General features: G+C 57.2%; 1 protein-coding gene across 6 annotated transcripts in view; it reads right to left on the reverse strand.

Moving 5' to 3' along the window:
* Positions 1 to 203: 203 nt before the first annotated feature.
* The window catches only part of SLC45A4 (solute carrier family 45 member 4), a 90,848-nt gene continuing 67,991 nt past the window's right edge, over positions 204 to 23,060 (reverse strand). For 2 of the 6 annotated variants that reach the window (XM_070481693.1, XM_070481696.1), the window contains 7 exons: positions 10,552 to 10,740; positions 10,140 to 10,193; positions 8,245 to 8,424; positions 6,551 to 7,587; positions 5,598 to 5,697; positions 4,259 to 4,470; positions 204 to 2,058 (listed from right to left, as the gene is read on the reverse strand). In XM_070481693.1, the coding sequence (XP_070337794.1) occupies positions 1,699 to 2,058; positions 4,259 to 4,470; positions 5,598 to 5,697; positions 6,551 to 7,587; positions 8,245 to 8,424; positions 10,140 to 10,193; positions 10,552 to 10,740 (2,132 nt within the window). In that variant the 3' untranslated portion in view covers positions 204 to 1,698. The remainder of the gene's footprint in view (positions 2,059 to 4,258; positions 4,471 to 5,597; positions 5,698 to 6,550; positions 7,588 to 8,244; positions 8,425 to 10,139; positions 10,194 to 10,551; positions 10,741 to 23,060) is intronic. The other 4 variants (XM_070481695.1, XM_044781107.2, XR_011493406.1 and 1 more) reach the window with 3 other exon arrangements.

Here is a 23,060-nt window from a genome sequence, read left to right on the forward strand (position 1 = left end):
GAAAACGCTCGGGTCATGAGGTCAGTTCTCTGGGATCCCGGGCTCCGAGGGAGGATGCCAGGCCCGAGGAGTGCATCTGGTGTGGATAGGCACCACGGCTCCTTGGACACGTAACACAACCTACAAAGTGCCACCAGCGGCTGACACGCGGCAAGACGAGAGGCTGGTCAAGGACATTAAACAGTCATTCCTTTAAACACACAGAAAATTCAAGTAATTTATTTAAAAACTGCTTAGTTTCTTCTTGAAATATATATATATTTGCTTTAGAATGACCATATTGCAGCATGATTCTCATGCACTTAAAAGTACTTTAAAAACACCAACTTGAGGCAGCAAAGGATGGCAACTGTCTTCCTTTAGCCGGGCGCTGTGCAGGCGGCCTCCCTGTCTCCTCAGATCAGCCGGTTCAGACTGCCCGCCCCACTGGGAGACGCAGACACCGCTTCGCTGAGCGAGCCTGTGGCCTGGAGAACAGTTCCCAACAGCTGCAGCACGTGAGGACTGTGCCTGCCCAAGTCCGGGTTTGGTTTCTATGCCGAACCAGAAGCGCTGCGCGGCGCTGTCCTGTGAGCGGGCCTTCGGCCCCAGCCAGACGCGTTGTCCACTTGGCAGGCGTCCTGGTTCCAGAGTTGATCGGAGTGCGCAGGTGGGAGGAGATCAGAAGCATGCCGGCCCGCGCACACCCGAGGTAGGCCTGGGCAGGACGCGGGCGAAGCCGCCCCCGGAGCTCTGCCCTTGTGATTTCCCCAGCAAATGGTTTCAAGATGAGTCAAAGTGCAACGAGCAAGTCCACAGCCTCTCTGGGAGCTTCAGACAGACATGACAGGTCAGAAGCCGGGCAGGGACACGAGCACACGGCGCATGCGCGCGCAACTCTGCCAGTCCTGACGCTGCCCCTGGCGGGTGTCCCATCCCAGCCCCCTGGTGGGGCGTCTGGAAGCGACCCTTGCGGATGGCCCTTCTCCACCCAGGGGAGCCTGGGGCCCTGCCTCCTCCCAACTTTGGTGCGTGGCTGCTACCACTGCCCGCCGCCCACGAGCGAGGCTGCCCAGGCACAATTTGTCAAACCCTCTGAGGAAAAGAGGAGATGCTGTTCTTCTAAGAAAACCACAGTTTTCGGGGGAAAAAAAACGTTTTCTATAATAATCATAAAGAAAAATACTCTCCAACAGCTGCAGCACCAACAGAAGGGGATGAGATCTGACAGAGCTCCAATCCCTGTGGGTGTCCAGAGAGAAACGTGACAGAAACGTTTTAGTCACCGACTGCACGATTGTTGTCTGAAGCATTCAGATAACATACAGCAAAGGAATCAGGTATTTTTGTTTTCAATTATAACTTTAGAAATGCATAATCTTATTTTTTTCCTAAATTGCTTATTGTCTGTATTGTAAATCTGGTCTACAATTTAAAAACATGCAGAATAATAGACCCAGAGAACAAAAGATAGAATTGAAATTAAAAGATCATTTTCAATTAAAAAAAAGATTTCAAAATGATTTTTTAATCGTGGAAAAAGGAATGCACGTGGCGTTTTGCCCAGCGGCTTAACCTACCCGCGAGCGCCGCGTCTCCACCCTGCTGCGGGAAGGACTCTGGTCTGCGCTGCCCGGAGCAATGGCAGCCAGCCTGAGCGCAGCTTGCGCCCGGCCCCTGCGCCCCGCTCCCTGCCGCCCTCTGGAATGTGTGCGTGGCTCAGACCATCGACTCCGTCACCACCGGCCCCTGCGGGCCCTCCTTCCGGGAGAGCTTCAGCACGGAGGGCTTCTCGCCGCCACTCCCGCCTTCAGCCGAGGGCTGGCACGGCAGGCCCCGCTGCTCGTCCTTGGCTTCTTCTGACACCTCTGGGTAGATCACCAGGAACGTGGCTGTCAGGAAGCCCAGGAAAGAGCCCCCAGAGGCCACCATGGGGATGACGCGCACAGTCCCAACAGCGTCGACCACGCCCCCCAGGGCAGACGCCACCAGGATCTGGGCGATGTAGACCTGGCAGGAGAGGATGGCACAGTCGACGCCGAAGCCGCGCTTGGAGTTCCCGGGGCTGTGGCGCACGTACTGCAAGAGAGGAGAGCACGTGGTGAGCGCCGTGCAAAAGGGGAACCCGTCAGTCAACATGCCCGTGCTCTGCAAACTAGCTCAGCAGTCTCAAACCGAAACTCGCCTTCCACTCGGCTGCTTGGCGGAGCACGGTCCACCCAGCCCGTTCCACTTCTACTCAACATGGTATTGGAGGTTCTGGCCATTGCAATCAGGCAAGGAGATTAAGACATGGTAAGGACGGGAAAGGAAGAAATAAAACTCATTATACATGGATGATGTGACTGAGTATGTAGAAAGTCCAAAAACCCAGAGAAATGCTACAGGAATTAATAGAAGAATATGCCATGTTTATGGATAGAAAGCAAAATATTATACAGCTTTTAACTCTCCCCAAATTGATCTGTATAACGATTGTGTGTCCAATAAAAAGCTCAAAAGCTGATTCTAACATTCAGATGAAATGTACGTGGTCAAGAACAGCTAAGAGAGGAGCTGGCCCGTGGTGCAGCGGTTAAGTTCGCACTCTCTGATTTGGTGGCCTGGGGTTCCTGAGTTCAGATCCTGGGAGTGGACCTACACGCTGCTGATCAAGCCATGCTGTGGCAGCGTCCCACATACAAAACAGAGTAAGAGTGGCACAGATGTTAGCTCGGCGACAATCTCCCTCACAAAAAAAAAAAAAGAATAGCTAACACAACCTCTAAGAAGAAAACGCTGTAGGACTTACACTACCTGGTTTCAGGTCTTATTATAAAACTAATTAGGATAGTCTAACATCTGTCTGAAGACAGACAGACCAGACCAATGAGAGAGACTGGAAATAGGCCCCACCCCCCCCGCCGAGGTGGACGCCTGACTTAAGACAAAGATGGCGGTGCAGTGTGGACAGGGAACATGCGGCCCCTACAATGAGTGGCACCGGGACAGGCAGCCATGTGTCCATGGGAAAACTAATAGTCTCTGTCCTCTGCTTCAAACCACACACATACACAAAACCCACACTGAGGCAGACTGCACATCGAGACTGCAGGTGCACGGAGGACACGGGCAAGGACCTTCTGGGCAGCAGGGTCAGTGGTAACCCCACATGCCACCACCAGCAGGATGGATATGTAAACTGCGGCCAGACAGTGGACCAGGAAAAAGAGGGAAAAACTGCCACACACAAGACAGGAGGAAGCACAGACACGAGGTGAGATAAAAGCAGCAGATGCTCCAGCCACGGAAGGTTCCGAACTGGCCAGTGGAGCACAGGGTGTCGAAGCCCAGGCGAGGAGCGCTGTGCGGTCTGCACTGAAGGCACAAGCGTGTCTCCTTCCGAAAACGCAGTAAGCTGTTCATTCACGATGGGTGTACTTTGCTGTAGTCATGTTAACTTCAACTAAAAAATCTATTTAAACGAATGCCATCACTCAGAACTCCCTTAGTTCCATCTTTGTTAGACACCTCTTCACAGTGCATTTTTTCCTTCATAATCGTGTCAGAGACAAGAAGGTTAAACCCGGGTTAGGTTTAGGGAGAGACAGCTTCTCTGTGGTCTCTTCCTTTCCCTTTGAAGGGTCTGGACATGAGTCCGAGAACCCAGCCTCCACCTGCATTGAGGCTCCTGAGCACTTGAAAGGTGTTAAAGAAACACGGAATTTCAAAGACTCGGTGCAAAGCAAAGTATCTTAACCTTCTGTATTGAGTACATGTCGAAATGATGTTTTGGATGTACTGTGTTAAACAAAATATGGTAATAAAATCGATTTCACGGTCTTTTCACTTTTTAACATGGCTACTGGAAGTGCAGACCTGCCTATGCGACTGGCCAGCACGGCTGCCGAGCTGCCCTCAGGCCCGCGGGGCAGGGACCGCCGGCGGCAGGCAGCCTCCCGGGGTCCCAGTCGCAGCGCTGTGGAAGGAACCCAGAGCCTCCAGGCGGTGCCAGGCGGGCCAGCAGCCAGGCAGCCAGCGCCTTGGACCAACCCAGGCAGCCAGCAGCTCTAGTGCCCCTCAGGGGCCGTTTCAGAACCAAACAGCCAGGGCCATTAGTGTCTCAAGTAGCTCCCAAGTGGAAGGTGCGGAGCTGTGGCTGGAGATGGAGAGAAACGAGCACAAGCTTTGGAGCAGACGGATCTGATCATCTGTCCTGAAGTGCGGTTCCTGCTGGTGACCCTGTGCCCCAGCATCCTGCCCTCGGCCACCCTCGCCGGCCCCGCAGCCGAGGACACACCTCCTTGCTGTCGTGGTACTGCCCAAGCAGGGCGTAGGGGCAGTAGGAGATGCTCATGGAGACGATGCCCATGGTGCTGATCATGATCATGGCGACGTAGACATTGGCGAACATGGCCATCACGGCCGTGCCGATGGAGAAGCCCAGCGTCCCCAGCACATAGATGACCCTGATGCTCAGGTCGTAGTTGTCCAAATACTTCTGTAGCAGGGCTGCAGAGAGAGTGCGACCACAGGACAGTGACCGACAGCCCTGCCCACCAAGCGGCTGGGTCAGCTCCCTTCACTCCTGTGGGGCTCCCTCCACTGCTCGCCCCTCGCCGCCCCACCTCCTCTGCTGAACTCAGCCCAGCTCAGGAACAGGCAGGCATCCCCTCCTCTGTGCCCGCCCTGCCGCACCACTGCCCATGCCGCACAGCTGGCCATTCACGCCGACCATGCGTGAAGCAGTCAGCTCACTGTGCACGTTTCACGTCCAGGAGCTCCAGCACTCAGGAGAAGCCGGCCCTCTCATCCCAGACCCCGTAACCTGACCCTGTCCTGCAGCTGTCCTGCCAGGCCACCCCGGCCAGGCCCAGATCCTTCCCATCAAGCCAGGCCCACTCGGCGGCGCTCTCCGGCCTGACACCCATCCTGCCTTGGGAACTCGAGTCCTAGCTGGTTTTCCTCATGGGCATCCCTCTGGATCCAGCAGGCTAGACTCCTGCTCACCCTTCCTGACAAGGTGGCAGGCTACCTCCTCCAGGAAAGTGTCTCAGACGCTGTCCTACCACTACCACTCCTCTATCAAAGCACAGACAGTGTTGTGTGACTATCATCCTGGCTTCCCACTGCCGTGCGGCATTTATCTCATCTATCCTCAAGTCCCGGTCACGCTGAATGAAGCTGGCTGCCGCCCTCACAGTTTGGGTAAGAACAGGCAGGGGCCAGCAGGCCCCAGACGCACTGCGTGCGCTCAAGACTTGGGAAGCCCTGGGTCCTCCGCCCATACCACTCTCCCCACCTCCTGGCGAAGGCACCAAGACCTCTCCCCTGGGCTCAGGGGGGCACAGCCCCTGTAGTCCTGCCACCACCCTGAGCCCCTCCCTGGCCAGAGCCTCTCTGAGGAGCCTCCGGGGAAGACGGCCTGCAGTGGGGTCTCAGGACACCCAGGTCCTGGCACCAGCCTGTGGTGGCTTTTCCCTGAGACGAGGCCGCACAGGCTTCCATGCTTCTGTCCCTAAGGGACAGCCTGCTCAGTCACAGTCAGGGTCCGCTTCTGTGCAGCAGGACGCCCCATCCACAACTGCAGCTGCTGACGTTTCCCGGTGCACCATCAGCTAAGTCGGGGCTCAACTCACCTGAGCAAATGGCGCCGGTCGCAGCGTAAATGACCAGGCCCCAGCAGCCCATCTTCACGCCGGCGTTGTAGGCCTGCCAGGCTGTTGAGTTGGAGGGGGCCTGTTCCAGAAACAAGACTGGGGTTCAGGGGGGCAGGGACCAGGTGCCATACCCTCTGGGCAAAGGAGGCTATTTCCATCTCAATGACAGACAGGCGGTTCCTCCAGAGAGGTGATCGTTCCGTGGAGAGGAGAAGCAGCTGCGCCAGGCTGGTGTCTGGGCAGGTGTCTGTGATCCCTCCAGCCTCGCTCCCCCTGAGCTGGGCTGATCTAACCTGCAGCTCAGCTCCCACTCCGCCCTCCCGGAGCCCAGGGGCCACAGACAGCAGCTCAGATGGACCCGGAAGGTGAGCGATGGTGTGGAGCGGGGAGGCCTGAGCCTGTGCAGGGGCCACCTCGGCCCCCCCGGGTGAGTCGGCCACAGGTGGAGCCAGCTGACGGCATGGGGAACAGGAGCACCACTCGGCTGAGTCCCGATCGTTATTTGTGGCACTAAGTTCTGGGGCAGTGAGGCACATGGCACAGCACAACCGAAGGAACACCTCGTGCCGGCTTATCACAGTGTCTTGCCCTCATGTCAGCCCCAGTCATTTCCACCTGCTGACCGTGGGCCCAGGTGCCAACGCTCTCTTGATGTGCCCAACGACCCCTGACCCCGTTAACAGGGGGGCCCACCGTGCACCTCCCACCCCTGCATGCAAAGCCCTGCGCACCTCCCTGACTCCTGTGGGTGCTGGGGCTCGAGGAGGCGGTGGGCAATGGAGGCGACCGGGGGAGTGGCTGCCCTGACGCCGAGGCCGTGTCAAGCTCGGTGCAGCGAGCCATCAGCACTGCCAAGCTCTCCTGGCTGGCTCTCCCCGTCTCACCCTCGCAACCATCCTGCGAGCGCCAGGAGTGGGGCCCCAGGTGCTCACCTTGGGGTCCCCTTCGAAGATGACCTGGCCCATGAAGTCGGTGTAGAACACGGCCTCGGCGATGACAGAGAACCAGGTGAGCAGATGGCAGAGGCAGAGCCGCATCAGCTCCCGGGGCATCTTCAGCATGGACAGCCACAGCAGCCGCACAGTGGTCTCCCCGTCCCCCTCCTCGCTCTCCGTGTCCCCACTGGAGTTGGTGGCCCCGCTCTGGTTCCGGTGCCGGCAGCGCTGCCGCTGCCGCTTCTGCAGGTCATACAGGTCGCTCATGCTGCGTGATGGCTTGATCAGGACCACGGCGTTGGCCCGCCGGTAGCGGTAGCGGTGGGCACCGATCTTGCCGTAGTAGGAGAAGGTGCTGGAGGCCTGCCGGCGGAACATGTGTCTTCGCCGTCTCATGGAACTGGACGTGGCTGAGGGCTTTATGTCTACCCTGGTGTAGCCGCTGAGGCCATCTTTTAGGGGGGAGCCACTTCCGTTTGGGACTTTGGCTTCGTTTGAGCGATTATCAAGCAGCGTCTCATCCTCGTTTGCAGGTTCCCTGAGCAGTGGGGACAGGCAGGGCAGCTTGGCCTTGACGAGCTCCTGACTGGTGCTGCACGGGGTGTTGGGGTAAGAGGCGTCGTGGAAGATGGACGGCTCAATGTCGTGCAGGAAGAGCAGCTCGGGCTCCAGGTCCAGGGCGGCGTCTGGCACGTGCAGCACCGAGTCGCTCTTGCTCCGCACCATGTCCACGTCCAGGTAGTCCAGGGCCAGCTCGTGCTCTGACTGCACCTCGTCTGGGAACAAGGTGGCACCACCATCCGGCACGCTCAGGCGGGCGGCGGGGGGCAGAGCGTCAGCTGCCTCCACGCTCCGCTCCTGCTGGGGGCTGTACTGCTCCTCCTCGATGCTGAAGAGGTGCAAGGCCACCGACACCGTGAAGATGATGGCCGCGAAGAAGAAGAGCACCTGGTTCTGTGTTCGGAACCAGGTGCTCAGGAAGGTCTGGGTCCAGTCCAGCCCGCCCAGCACGTAGCCGACGGCCCCGCCGAGGCCTGGGCAGGTGGGAGGAGACAGAAGCAGCTAGTGAGCGACGCAGGGCACTTGGGGCCCCCAAAGGAGGCAGGCAGGCTGGAAAGATCTAGACCGGCTTTCACCCTCAATCGGGGCCCAGGGTTGCCACTCAGTCATGTCACAAATCAGGACATGTTTTTGGGACAGAATAAGAAAACAGCAGGAAAAACAAACAAGAACCTATAGCTGACCCTGGGTTTGGAATTCTGACCTCACAAATTCCTGCCTAAGAAACGAGGGGCGGATAACTGACAGGAAGGAACACGAGCGGCTAGCCCCAGACTCGCCTCGGCACCGACCGCCATCCCCTAGGCTCTGGAAGTCGATATTCCCTGTGGGATGGGACAGCCGCCCGACTACAGGGAGTAGTCAGCACAAGGCCCCAGGCCGCAGCCACCTGGCCAGCACGTCACCCCTGTCCAGCCCCACAGTCACTTGGCCCTGCTGGGCTGGGGTCCCTGCTCACTGCCTCACTCGTCGGCATGTGAGGTGCAGATGCACCTGGGCCATGGAAGCCCACCCCGAAGTGGGGGTGCCGGTCTCAGGAGCAGCCGCCTCCATCCCCACAGTCCTTGGCGCCAAGCAGGGGGTGGCGAGTAGAAGATGCAGGGGGGAGGGAGAGTGGGGCGCAGGCTCACCAGCAGAGAAGGCGTGGATGTTGAGGGCCATGTCCTGCTCCTCGCTGTCCACCACGTCCAGCAGGTAGGCGCGGATGGGCCCCTCGGTGGCATCAGCGCTGAAATCCAGGACCACCACCCCCAGCACTGTGAGGATGATGCCAATGGGCTGCCGGCTAGGGACATCACCGAGGGCCAGACCTGACAGAGCACACGGAGCAGTCGGATCTCAGCTCATAATGCAGACAGTCACCTCCAAGGGGTGAGGGTGACACCTCCACTCCGACCAGAAGGGGGCACGTTCCTGGGCACAGACTTGGGACAAGAAGGGCTTTGCCTCCTCCACTTCTGCCGTTTGCAGGATTACCTTTACTCCCCGTTCACATTCGCTATTGGGCGAACCCCAAAGAGATTACCTGACCTAAAAAGGGGAAACGGTCCTTCCTACCAACCTTCACCGGGGGGCATGTTGAGAGCACTGACTGAGCATCAGTGAGCGAGGAGGACGTGAGACCAGCACGGCCCTCACACGCCCCTGTGCACGCTGCGTGCAGGGTTCCACGTCGGCTCCCGGGCTGGGGCCTCGAGAGGGAGCCCGTGTGCGTGCCTGGCCCAGGGTCTGCAGGGCGCTCGGTTGGCATCTACTGAACACATAACCACCCAATGACAGCTCGTTCCTGCACTGCGGTGTCCAGAGGAAGACTCTGTCTGAATTCATCTTACTGATGCCACACGGTGAACATGTGTTTATTTTCCAATTTGCTTTACTGAGAATTCACCTTTGAAGGCCGACACCGGTATTTCACAAGTCAGACTGCAACCAAGGCAGCCAACCGGACCTACAGGTGACTTGTACTGTATGCTGGAAGGCCCTTGAACTGAACTGAAATAATACTTAAAATATTAACTGCTTCCACTGAGAGCTTTTCAAGCTAATTCTCTGAGCAGCCTGGGCTGGAGAAGCAACAGCTCTGAAGAGACAGATGCAAATGGTCTCACTTCTCATGAACTTCCTCTGTGAGCGGCTGTCAGCACCCAGAAGCAGCTATAACCACACACCACATCTCACCTCCCTCAGGGAGTCCGCCCCTGAACCCAGAGACCAAATCACTGGGTGCAGCGCCCATGAGACCAAGGGCACCCTCTTGCATGAAGATGCAGAGCCGGCCGTGGGCCACAGTCTGGGACTTGGGCCCAGCGCCAGAGCTTGATGTGTTAGCTGGAACGCAGACAAACCCACCCTGCGTGCAGGCTGGGAAAGGGGTTTCTGACCAGCAGCTCCCTGCTCGCCACCTGGACCCCATGGTGCCTGAAGAAACACAGACACAGCACGGGACAGGGTGCCAGGGCTCGGTGCCAGAGCCCCTGGCTCACTGCATCCAGGTCATGTTGAGGCGGGACCACCCCACGGACACAGCCTTGAGAAAGCCCCAGGGTCCTCTCTAGGTAAGAGTCAGGAAGGGGCTGCTGCTCCCCAGGGTGAAGGGGACAGCCAGAGAGGCCCACAGCAGTGCCCGTAGGCGCTGAGAAAGTGGCAGCCTGGACTTCTGTTTGGGAGACACCCTAGCTGGAGGAGGCCACCCCGAGGTGTGCAGCTCAGGGAGGGTGCCCCGGCATGCCCCCACACAGGCCTCTGAGAAGCCAGCGAGGCTCGGCTACCCCACGTTTCCTGTGGCCTCTTCCTGAGCGTTCCAGCATCGCTGACTCCCACCTGAACTGCTGCAGACTTGGGGTAAGTCTGTGGGTGTCAGAAGGCAGAGGAAGCCTCCATCTTAAAAAGTCGTTGCCAGAAAACAAGGTTTGGTCTCTGGCAGTGCTGATGGGCACCGGCAAGGTGAAAGCTACGCTCCCACACAGAGCTGCTTTAATCAAAAACACAACAGAACAACAACAAAAGCAAAACAAAACCTAAGTACACAAAACAAAAACAGCAAGCATGGAGTTGGGTCTGGACACTTTCAATACCAAGCCTAAGAAAAGGAGAAAAAAAAGAAAAGATAATTTCTGAAATAATGCTGGAAACAGGATGTGGTGTCAGATACGCATTAAGAACAAATGGGTCACAACAGGAAACGCTTCCCTGTGAACAGGTTCCTACGGCTTTCCCACGTGGGCCCTGCTCCAGTGCTGCCAAGCACGGCCACCGCCTGGGCGGCCAAGGGCTCGGCACCGCCACCCCGCCTGGGGACCAGAGGGAGGCCACGCTGTCCCACAGCCGGCCAGTCTGAGTCATCTAACACCCACATGTCTCACTGAGCGAAAAGCTGTCCCCAGTCAGGACTCAGCCACGCACATTTTAGGACGCGCAGCGCGGCAGAGGACACTCACCGATGGCAGAGCCGTTCAGGAAAAGCGCCACACCGAAGAGCACGCCCACGCAGAGGGCCAGGATGAAAGGCCGGCGGCGGCCCCAGCTCAGGGTGCAGCGGTCACTCGCCGAGCCGATGAGCGGTGTGAAGATGAGGCCAAGGATGGGGCTCAGGAACCAGGTGAGACTGTAATACTGCTCCGGAAGGCCTGCAGCAGACACGCAGGCCGTCACACACGCGCAGGCCCGGAGCAGCGCTCACACGGACCCACCCCACCCCAGTCGGACTCTGCTGCCTTCTGCTCACAAAGCACGGGAACATGGTGCCACTGTGTGCACAGCCCCGCGGGTGAGAGACTCTGCTGAGGGTAGAGGCTCCCCTCTGTGAGCCTGGGCGAGCGGAAGTTAACCCAAGCCTCCCTGGGAAGCACCAGGCAGCCAGAGGCCAGCACCTGGGCCTTGTGACAGGCACCCTGTGACCTGCCCGCAAGTGCACACGGCCGCTGGGCACAGAGCGTAACAAGCAGCACATGCTAGTCGCAGTGGAGCGTGGACCAGCCGTGTACACGTGGGGAGTGCCACGCCAGGGCCCACACAGCAGGCGCCCGTGGACAGCACGAGGTTGAGGCCCTTTCACACCACTGGCACTGACTGGGCCTCTGTCTCTGCTTGGGGCCTGCTCAACGTCACCTCAAGGGCACCAGGCACTGAGCTCAGTCAGCCTAGAACAAGGCAGGGCAGGAACTGCAGCCTCAGAGAGGCAGTGAGGACCCACACTGCCTGCACCCTGAGCCTCATGACCGGAATCTACCACCACGGTCCGGAGGAGGGAACATGCAGGCACGATGACCCCAGCAGGGGGCCGCTTAGGGGCAGCGGGAGGCGAAGAAGCATCAGCGTCCACCTGGAACCAAGGGGTGTATCTGGCGCTGGACATTTGCTCTCACTGAGTCCTCCTACCCATCCAGGGAGGGATTATCGTGCCCATTTTACAGATGGAAAAACTGAAGCTCAGAGAGATTAGGTAATCTGCCCCAGGTCACACAGCTAGAAAGTGGGAGGCCCAGGACTTACACCAGGGCTGCCTGACTCCAAAGTCCACGTGCTCCCCTCCCTCCGATATGCTGCCGTCCTCTCACACAAACCCAACACCCATCGACAGCGGAATGGAGAAACAATTCTGGCATCCACATGTGCTAGAGCACCCTGCAGCTACTGGAATGAACAAGCCAGAGCTTGGCGCAACAACATGGCTGACCCTCGCACACAGCGCTGGAGGCGGCAGAGACATGCTGTGGGTTCCACCTATCCGACACCCAAAGCAGCTAAATGAGCCTCTGCTGGTGGCAGCCAGGGTGGCTGCCCTTGGGAGGGGAGGGCTTGGGGCTGGTACGTGCCCTCCTTGATCTGGATGGCGGTCCCTGGTGACAATGCACCCAGCTGCAGACTTGGGTCATGCACTTCCCCGTATGCTACACTTCAACAGAAAGTTTACTTACAAAATAAAAGGTGCTCTGGCCTGCCAGCGAGTCCTCTGGCTGATGTTTTACACCGCCAAAGGTGCCGAATAATAATACTGTCCTGACTACCAAGAAAAATAAACTCGTGTAGGAGGAGGAAATCGTTTCCAGAGGAAGAGGGAAGCACCTTTCGAAACTATCGCTAACGTGCCCATTAACATACTGCTGCCTTCAGCCTAGAACTTGAGGCGTCTGCCTCGACCTCTGCGCACACAGCACTTTGGGAAGGGTGAATCCTGTTCCTGTTTCCAGTCAGCAGAATGTGCTGTTTGAGGAAACGAGAGGCTTGCTGAGTGTGTTTGCTGACGAGCTATGGTTCATACGGCAGGCCCGGTTCCTCGCTCTCATCACCAAGCCACGCAGAAGGGAAGCATCGGCTGGCCGGCCATGCTGATACGGCCACATTCAACAGCACGGGGTGCCCAGCACTGTGCTTCCCAGCAACGACTCCCCGAGAAAACTACAGAGAGTGTGAAATGCAGTCAAGATTCCAGAACAGGAAGCACTCTCACCCCAACGTACAGACTCTTTTGCTGGGGTTTTTAACCAGGTTACTACTTTACTAATGAAGCCTAGTGACAGGTGGCTCCTTGCAGAGCTGCAGCACGTGCTCGCGCACACACACACACACACACACACACGTGCGTGCACAGCGACTCCCTCCTGTGGGGCTCTCTCTCCTCGGCTCCCGGCCCTCCTGCTTCAGGCTTCCTGCACACCCCTTGCTGATTCTCACATCCCGGCCTAGCTCCTCTTAGAACTCTGAGGGGGTCACCCTGCCAGGAGGCCTCCCCACTTGCCCACAGCTCCCACTCGCCTGGGCACATCAGTGTATTTCCACACCTTCTGAAACACTTGTACACATTCTCAAGAGACAGCCCTGAGGGGAGGGGCTGGGTTATTCATCCCTGCCCCGTACGTGACCCACAGAGGTGTTCACGTCTGTCAAACTGAACCAAACCCGGAGATACTAGACGGGAAAGCCCCCAGAGCACCGCCCAGTGAGCACCAGTCCGTCTCTGTTGATCTTCACCTCCCCGCTGGCTTCCTTTTCTGACCACCTACAGGGCCAGCTGGAAGCCCTCCTCCACCCCCCAGCCCTCTCCACCCCTGGAGAGGCCAACCCTTGACCCCCAGCCCCTGCTGCTGGCTGGCCCCTGCTAACCTGGTCTGGCCCAGTCCTTGGGCTGTGGCTGGCCTACCCCATCCCTGGAGCACCTCCACCCACCTGGCCTGCAATCTGCCCCATGTCACCAGGACCCCAGGTTCCCAGCAAGCCCACTCTCTCGGGCCAGATGAAAAGTGCCGGAGCAGCTCCCACCCTCCTCTGCCGCCCCGCGACACGCGCACGCCCCTCTAGCATCACATCACGGCACCTGGTTACGGCCACGCCCGCAACGCTGGTCCAGCTGCCGGTGGATGAGCACAGACAACACACCTGTGACCCGCTGTGCTCGCCCTGGCAGTGTGGCGGCCAGAAGCAGACCTCGTCCCTGGCCTCCTATGGCATCTGGTCCCAGGAGAGGTTGGACCGGAGCAAGCTCACCATGGCAACACATGGTGCTCGGGGACGGACTGGGCTGGGAGGGCAGCACCCTGGAGCCAAGGTCTGAGGGGGATGTGGACAGGGTGCTGCAGGTGGGGGGAAAGCAGGGTAGGCGTTCACCTGGCTGTGGAGGGGCCGTGAGCAGGAGCTTCCACATCTTTACAGACTAAGAGACAGGCCGCCCTGGTGAGACAAAGGGGCAGGCTTTAGACGCGCAGGCCCCGGGGACCCCGGCGGGCATCTCACGGGGGACAGCAGCTGGCTGCCGTGGGGCCCCACACACCCTTCCCTGGACTTCAGGGAGACAGGAGCCAGGACGGGGTCCAGAGCCTGGTGAGCACATCCTCCCACACCTTCCAGGGCACGTGACTGGCGGAAAGCTGCTCAGGGCAGGGGTGCCAGCTGGGGGACCACAGGGTCCCAGCTGTTGTCCCCTTGCTACGTGGAGGGACTGATATGTGCACCCAGACTCCTCTCCTCCCTCTCCTCCTCCAGGTAGAGGCTCTGGAACAGGACTGACAGACTACTGCCTGTTTCTGCGTAGCCTGCAACTTAAGAATGGTGGCCACATTTTTAAATGGCTGAAAAAGATCAAAATAAGAATGTTTCCTGACATGCAAAAAGTTTTATGACACTCCAATTTCAGTGTCCATAAGTAAAGCGTTACGGGAGCAGAGCCACACGCATTCGTGATGTCCTGTCTGGGGCTGCTCTCCAGCTGCAAGGTAGACCCTGCGGCCCCCGGAGCAGAAGATGCCCTGGCCCTCGACAGTGTGCTGAGCCTGCTGTGGAACGCGGTTTGGGTTCTGCTGTGCAGGTTCCTTGTCTCCCATTTTGTGTTTAGCTGTCCTGTCACCGCTGGAAGAAGGGTGTTAAAGTTTCCAACGATGATGGCAAAGTTGCGTATTTCAACCTTTAATTCTGTCCATTTTTGCTTTATGTGTCTTACAGCTCTGTTTATGAGGAGCACACATTGATGACGGTCACATCTCATTACTGAACCGACCCTTTCACCCTGTGAGCTGCCTGCTCCTTTATCACTGGCAATACCCCTTATCTGAAGTTCACTTTTTCTGATATTAACACTCGCCCGAGCCCACGGAGGCTTTCTATCGGCACAGCAGATCTTTACCCATCTTTTTACTTTCAACCCATCTGCGTCACAGCATCTGAAGAGCGTCTCTCACACAGCATACGGACAGGTTCGTGTTCTCATCCATTCTGACCATCTCTCGTCCTCACTGGACTGTCCAGTGCACTGACACTTAGTGCAATGACTGACGCGGCTGACACAGGGCCACCATTTCACTGCCTGCCTTGTGTCTCTCCTTGTTTCTGTTCCTCTGTTCTTGCCTTCTTTAACTGCTTTTTCGCATTCCATTTTACTTTATACATTGGTTTTTTGGCAGTATTTCCTAGTGGCTGCTCTCAGGATGACATTATACGTTGCCTTTTCAGTCTACTTGGTGACTCTTACAAATCACGTGAGAACCTGGCAGCTGGCTACGTCCGTCCCCCCGGCCCCCTTACTACAGCAGCTGGCACAGGGATGACATCCACAGACAAGGAAACCCCACGCTCTGCTCAGATGTTTGCTGTAACAGTCATACTTACTGTAAGGGGATGAAGAGCACACTCGCCCTTTATCTTCCCATTGTCCAGCCCTTCCTTCCTTAAGATCTGAGTGCTCATTTGCTATCCCTTCCCTGCGGCCTGAAGAACTATCTTTAGTTTCCCAAGCATTTCTTTCAGAGCAGATCTGCTCATGACGGAAGCTCTTGGGTTGTATCTGAGATCTCTTTACTTCACTTGTATTAGGATGCTTGTGCTGGATACAGAACTCTGGGTTAACCTGCCTCCCCCAGACCTGTGGAGAAGTCGCGCCGCCGTCTCCTGGCCTCCGCGCTTTCTGAGGAGAAGGCTGCGGTGACTCTGGGACTGTTCATGAAATGGGCTCTTCCCTGATTTCTTCCAGTCTCCCTCTTCCTTGCTGGCTGTCAGCAGTGTGACCTTGACAAGCTTAAGCAAGGTTTCCTTTACGTTTATCCTGCTTGGGGTTCACCGAGCTTCAGGAATCCACAGATTTAAGACAACACATTCAGAAATTTTTCAGTCACTTCTTCACGTTTTAGCCCCGTTCTCTACCTGCTCTCTTCTGGGGCTCCAGTCACAGGTACACCGACCTCCTGACGCAGGCCCGCTGCTGCCCGGGGCTCTGGTCACTTCTCTGTTCGGTCTTTGTTCGCTCTGTTCTTCACGTTCAATCATTTCTATTGACCCATCTTTCAGTCCACTGAACCTTCCTTCTGTCATCTTCAACCTGCTCTTAACCCCGTCTGGCTCATTTTTATTTCAGATATGGCATTTTTTAGTTCTAAACTTTTCATTTGGTTCTTTTCTTTTTTACAGCTTCTCTTTCGGTTGAGAGTTGCTACTTTTCGTTATGAGCATGTTTTATGTCCTTCAGCAGTGACACACGCTTGTCTGATCATCCCAGCACGAGTCGTCACTGTGGGGCAGGGTCCACTGCTGCCTTTGCTCGAGTCACGGTCACATCCTCTTTCTTTTTCCGCATATCTGGCGACAGTGAGGTGTACCCTAGACACTGTGAACGATGTGCTGTAGAGCTACACTCTGTTAGATTCTTGTGAAGAGTGTTGATATTTTTCTTTTAACAATTAACCTGGTTGGACTCAAACTCAAAACTCTCCCCCCTGCAATGGGGGCAGCAGGAATCTCTGTTCCTTCTGTTAGCTTTAGCTGAGCTGCTTGAAATGTGTCCCTTAAACTCACGTTTCAAGGATCAGCCAGAGAGAGGGGCAGACATGACACACAGGGTTCGGGGTTCCCCTGGCCCTAACTCTGCCTAAACTCTATCTGCAGGTTTTCTTTTTTTTTTAAGATTGGCACCTGAGCTAACAACTGTTGGCCAATCTTCTTCTTCTTCCCTTTTTTTCTTTTTCTCCCCAAATCCCCCCAGTACCCAGTTGTATATTTTTGGTTGTGGGTCCTTCTAGTTGTGGCATGTGGGACGCCACCTCAGCATGGCTTGATGAGCATTGCCATGGCCGCGCCCAGGATCCGAACCGTCAAAACCCTGGGCCACCAAAGCAGAGCATATGAACTTAGGGGCCGCCCCGTGGCTGAGTGGTTATCTGCAGGTTCTTCAAGACAGTAAAAGTGCAGCTATTTCACAAAGTTTCAGCCACCCTATGTGCATCAAATGAGGCCAATCTCCAGGCTAAAAACCTGAGGACAGTGAGAAACCCACCGGTGCCATTCCCCTCTCCTGCTACTTGACGCGCTCTGGAGTCTACAGAGTTGTTTTTACATTCTGTCCAGAATTTCTAATTGTTAACTGCAGAAAGGTGGTTCTGATAGGGCTACTGGGCTCTATCTTCTGCTTGGTTTTAAAAATGAATAATGTTGAGTCCTATTATTTTCCCTGATCCTTAGAGTAGCTCTGTGAGGCCGGCGTTACTGGCTTTACTGTTCCCTGTACTATGATAACCTCTCGTCTGTCCTGCTTTGTTACACTAGAAGCTGGGCAGAAAGGACCCACATGTACCTCGTGTCCCGCTGTATCTCCAGGAGGCACTCAACAACTACCTACTGAATCTAAATGTGTCAGTCAGCAACTGCCAGCTTGTTCTACATCCCATGCTCCCGACTGTGAGATGGGGACAACTGGGCAACAGGGCAGTGGGACCCATGGGTCACGTGGTAAGTGATGGGCAAGCAGGGCAAGCTGCTATCACCAGTACAGTCCAGATGGGAGGTTGGTAGCTAGCTGGAGGAGGGCACAGCTCCCAATGCCCTGAGCCCACCAGGCCACCCCGTTTTCTGGTTTCTCAATGTCCTGACGATGACAATCTTGTGATACAATTTACAGAGCATGGGCACACTGCATTTATCCTGACAGGTACCCAGCGAGGTTTGCATTACTGTGCCTGTTCCACAGGTGAGGCAAGGAAGGCTCAGAGAGGAGACTTGCTCATACAGATGGGGAAGAACACTCCCAACAGCTTGAATTGGTGTTCCACTGCCAGAGCCCATCCTCCTGCCACCGTACCACACTGACGACTCTGCCAGGAGCTTCCAGCTTCCGGTTTGGTCTTGCCTCTGCTACGGGGCCCAAGGCCAACCAGAGGGCCAGCAGCAGCCCTGGGGCTGGGGTCTGAAGATGGGTTCTGTCAGCTCACCCACAATGCCTCAGCAACCAACTGCACCCTGCAGGGCGGGGGGCCCTGGGCACCTGCATGGGGTGGGCCCGGGAGCTGGAAGCCAGGGATCAGGTGAAGAAGGCAGGGTGGTTGGGGTAGACAGAGGGCAGACTGGAGTCAGAAGGACAGGTGCAGAGCTCTGCACACACATGCGACGCCAGGTACAACCTGTGAGCACTACGATGCAGCCACCTAGGGACCTGTAGGACGGGCATGCCTGCCCTCCCCACAGAATGCTGTCTTTAACGATGGTTTTACCACATTCCCTGGCATCAGCTCCAGACCCCACTTCCACCTCGCTAATGACAGGCAGGGAGGAAACTGCAAGGATAAACTGTTCCTCAAAGATTTGGCCTCTCATCTGGAGCAGCACAAACAGGGGCCAAGCACTTCCTTCTGGCCACGGTCAGTCACTACGACAGTTGTGACCAGGCAATGAAAGGCTGCAGCACCTGGCCACAAAAGAACTGTCCATAATTGCGCTCTTAATCATCCCACAGGCACCTAAGAGGTGCAAGGCTGTGTGAGGTGCGAGGGCCTGAGGGCTGACCACACCAGGGCCTGGTGTGAGCTGTGCCCCGGCCCAGACCCCTCTCCCAGCTAACTGCGTGACCCCACAGGGTCTGGCTGGTGCAAAGCCCCTGCTCTTCCCCAGGACACGCTACAACACGGACACTCACGGAGAAGCTGCCTGCACATGGACAGAAGACGGCCACCTCCACTGAAGGTGCCCCTGGAAAACCAGGCTTCATGCCCCCATGTGCAAGGGACCACAGTGTGCACAGAAGCCTGGTGCTGCCTGGGGACAGGCCCCTGTGCCCCACAGACACCCAGAAGATGCCTGCTGGTAGCAACCGGGGCTAAGGTGTCTTCATGTCGCCCCTCGCCACCACCCAAAGGACTGACGGGATGATTTCGACTCAGGAAGCATTGTTCGTACTCCTGGGTGTCCCGGCACATGCTGGCAGTCACGTAATTTGCCCACGGAGCTGTGCTGTTCCTAGAGCACCGTGGCGCACAGGAGCGGGGGACAGACCACATGGGGGAGATGCACGCCCTCACCCCAACACAACAGGTTTCTGAAGTTCAAGCGCAGCAATCCCAGAGCCAGCGCTCCGGGACCCTCTGCGTAGACTGCAATCACCCACCTGCCCCCAGCAGATTCTCTTCCGCTGTCGGGGGCACACGTCGGGGGTGTAGGGGAGCCTTGCTGTGGGCGCATCCCCTTAGACGCAGAGACGCCCTCTGGCCTGCAGCCACGGTACAAAGGGCACAGCTTCTGGGCACGGGGTTCACAGACGTGAACTGGGAAGTGCTGCCATCCCTTTCTGACAACAGGCATGTAACTAACAGAAAACGGTCGAGCAATTTAAACCCAAATCTCAGAAACACATTAAGAGGTTTGTCAACTTGGGTGCTGGTCAGCAATTCACCCCAAATCTGTGTCCTGCTCACCTAGAAAAACGAGGGTCAGCAGGCATCATGTGGCGGAGCGGTGGCCAGCCTGGGGGGAGTGGAGGGGCTGCCAGGGCACAGAGTACCTGCCATGGAGCTCCCCAGAACCCGGGCAGCCTTCGCCACTCACAGCATGCTCTACTCCCCAAGGGACAAAGGGAGATGGTGCTGGGGCTGAGCCACGGGCCCAGGGGCCGGCACCCTCAGCCCACCTGCCTCCCTTCCTTTGCCCGACGGCCCCATCCAGAGCCTCTGGGACCCCCGGCACATTGTCCTGCCCCCTCTTGCTCCAGCCCGTACAAAACTAACTGCTGCCATGACAGGCCGGGGGTGCATCTCCCTCTAGTCACAGTGCCATCAATGCTGCCCCTCACCCCCATACGAACTGCTCCTCTCCCTCACCTCCCATTCACCCCTCTACCTCCTGGAGTCTGGCTTCTCCCTCAGCTCCCCCTGAAACCGCCCTCTCAGAGGTCACCAGTGCCACCTACCTGCCAACCCAGCTGGTCCTCATTTATTTGAGTTGGCCAAACACCCCATGAGGGCAGAGTGTGCTGGCACAAGTACTGGCTCATCAGGCATCATGCCCAGCATGCAGCGGGCACCAAAACCAAGTGCTGGATGAAGATGTCGCTGGGTGGCAGTGCCCACACCTCCCCAGCACCACCTGGCCTGGGGCTCCTCACCCTCCCAGGCCCTCCTCCCAGCGGAGCGGCTGCTCCTCCTCTGCGCTGAATTACTCCCTCTCTCAAATTCTGCACTGTGACGCCCAAATCCAGGGAGGGCTTCCCACGCAGGGAGCCACAGAGCAAAGGCTGCAGAGACTACAGGCTGGTCAGGCCAGGTGGGAGAGCCCAAAACGAGCAAACAGGACCAACAGCAGCTTCTGTCTCGCTCTTTGCTCCTGAAAGTGAATTCTAGGCTGCACAGAAACTGCAAGCCCACCAAGAAGTTGTCTACACCTGAGCCCAGTGGTCAGGGTTATGGGGACAGCTGGGGGTGACGCCCCGGCCCCCATGGGTGCCCAGAGCTGGCACCACAGGGACACTGGGCAGCAGCTTTCTATGTTTAAGCACGTTGGCAAGAAAACCAAACACTCCTCATCACGTCCACCAAGCAGCCCCAGCGGGGTGAGCGAGCCCCACTCCGGCCGCCCACGCAGCAGTGAGAACACGCCCCTGGGCCCGGCGGGGCTGCCGCTGGGACGCCTCCGCCGGGGCATTTCCCAGCCAGGCTCTAAACAAACACAACACCGGTCCCTAGTAAATAATTTTTGTTTTCTTCCAGGCAAGAGCTGAACAACAATGGTGGGACCAGGAAGGCTCCCTGTTCACAGGAAATGCTCAGTGTGTCACCGCTCGTCCGAGGGCGGTATGAGGTCACAGGCGACGGTGGCCACGCTCGGTTGTGCGCGCCACTTCCATTCAACGAAACGTCTTTTTTGATAAACGGCACTTTTGGGGGGAGGGGGTCAGGGGAACGGGAAAGTTGCCTGTAAATGTTTAACAAAAGATCTGAAACGGGAATAGGAACTTACATTCTTTCTTTCAATGGACAAAGCCTTCCACATCAAGATATGTTTGTGCTCAGACAAAAATCTCACGATAACATTAAACTGCTGAGAACCAGTTCTCTGTGGGAATCGCTCAGCAGCCTTGAGTGACCTCTGACGAACCTGAGTCCAGGAGCCCTGTGGGGAACCATCTCCAAGGGGCCCAGTGACGGGAAGGGAAGGGTCCCGGCCCTCCAGAGCCGCCCACAGGCCCCGTGGCACCCAGTATCAGGGCCCTGGGGAAAGGGTCCCCTGGGCAGGGAGGGTCTGGTGTGGGGCCAAGACAGGTGCAAGCACCTCCTCCAGCTGAAGGGAGTGCCGCAGAGCTGCAAGGAACGTTCCAGAATCCCAGAGCCACAGGAAGGTAAGGAGGAGGAATACAAAGAAAAGGAAGAACACTCAGCTGGTTCTTCTGGGGTTCCACGTGCAACAGCGCATTCCTGGTGTTTTTAGGTGAGAAGGAATGGGGCCTGTGAGCGTCTGCTGAGCTCCTGAGTGTGGGGCCCCTGAGTCCCTTCCCAGGGTCCAGGAAGTCGCCCTGGGCCTGGGCTGGCCCAGGAGTGGAGGAATTAAACCCCAGACGTCCGACCCCCGTGCTGCACCCCCACATGCGTCACTGTTCCTCACAGCCTTCAAGAGCAGGAGCAGCTCCCCAGAAGGTGCCGGTCCCCAGACCTGGCCGTCGGGGGCAGGTCCCCTGGATGTCAGGCACAGAAGCAACAGCAGTGCTGTGTGATGTAGATGTAACCTGAGCAGCCAGGTTCATTCAGCTCATTCATTACGTGCTCCCTGTGGTGAAGATGGCCAGAAAGGTTCTTTGTGGCTTACTGCATGAGTTTACAACGAGTGACTCTGGGTGGAGGCAACAGTTTAGAAACGGCGCCATTCAAAGCTACTGAAGGCTCCATGAACTGAATGCCGGCACACTGAGAACGGTCTTTCTTCTCGTAAGGTAAACATTCTCCAGCCCCTTAGGTTGGCCCGGAGCTGGGGCTTAGTTTCCAGAGAATATATGTGTCCAGGCAGCGCCAGCCCAGCCCTGGGGGCTTCCCAACAAGTCAGGGATGGGGGATGGGTCCTACTTTTAAACAAAGAGGGGCCTCAACAGCCCAGCTGGATTCACCTGACCAGCTGCAAGCAGGACACTGGCCCTCTGGATAGCCAGGGGCTCTTCCCTTCCCGCAGCTCCTCAGGAGCATGGCCCACTGCAAGCTGAAGCACTGGCTGCTCTCTGCCGTGACTCGCAAGACAGCCACCCACCCCGCTGCTCCTGGAGAGACGGTGCAGCAAGACAGCCACCCACCCCGCTGCTCCTGGAGAGACAGTGCAATAAGACAGCCACCCACCCCGCTGCTCCTGGAGAGACAGTGCAGTAAGCAAACGTCTGAATGAGGACACAGCAATGTCACCTCGGTTATAAAAACTGCATGGCTCTCAGCTTGAGATGCCAGAAGCTTCCTGAAGAGGACAAAACGTATGGTACATCCTGCAGCCCCCAACTAAACCCACAGGTCAAGGTTAGCTGCAAGTCCCTACTGCCTCTCACAGCCACATGGCTTCGTCAGTCCCAAAAGCCAACAGCCACCCAAGAAGCAGAGAGCTTTTCCTGAGACCCAGGCCTTGAGGAAGGGGATAAAGGATCTTCAAATCCAGCAGGCCCAGAACCTTTCTCTTGACCTAGACTCCAAATCTAGATCTGCTCCAGAGTCCCCTAACTCGAGAGAAGACTTCCACCCACCCAATCCTGCCGGCAGAGGCTCAGGATCACCTCCCACCCACCACCCACCACAGCGAAGTGCTCCGTGCCCCCCGCCCCCACCCCAGCACCTGGCTCCTGCCAGTTCCTCCTGCTCAGAGTCTTTGCACACTGTTTCCTCTGCCCCAACACTCTTCCCTCCCACTTCTCCTGGTGCCACCTAACTCCTTCGTACCCCTGAAGAGCTGTACTTTTCCAAGAGTTTCATTTGAGCACAAAAGGCTTCCAGCTGGTCTCCTGCTTCCCCTCGTCCCTCCACTGCCCACCACCGTGCAGTCTGCGTGGCCTTCTAAGACCCTAAGTGAGCTGTCCCCGGACTCTCATACGCCCGCAGCTCCCAACGTCCTACAAGGTCCTCCCTGCCCACTGGCCGAACCAGCCCCAGCCAGAGCTCCTCTCTCCTCACTAGGCTCCAGCCGCCGGCTCCACCTTCTGTTCTCAGGAAACTCTGTGCCCACGTCCAGCTCGGGACGCTGC

Source organism: Equus asinus, chromosome 12, assembly GCF_041296235.1.
Source record: "Equus asinus isolate D_3611 breed Donkey chromosome 12, EquAss-T2T_v2, whole genome shotgun sequence".
NCBI classification, from domain to species: Eukaryota; Metazoa; Chordata; class Mammalia; order Perissodactyla; family Equidae; genus Equus; species Equus asinus.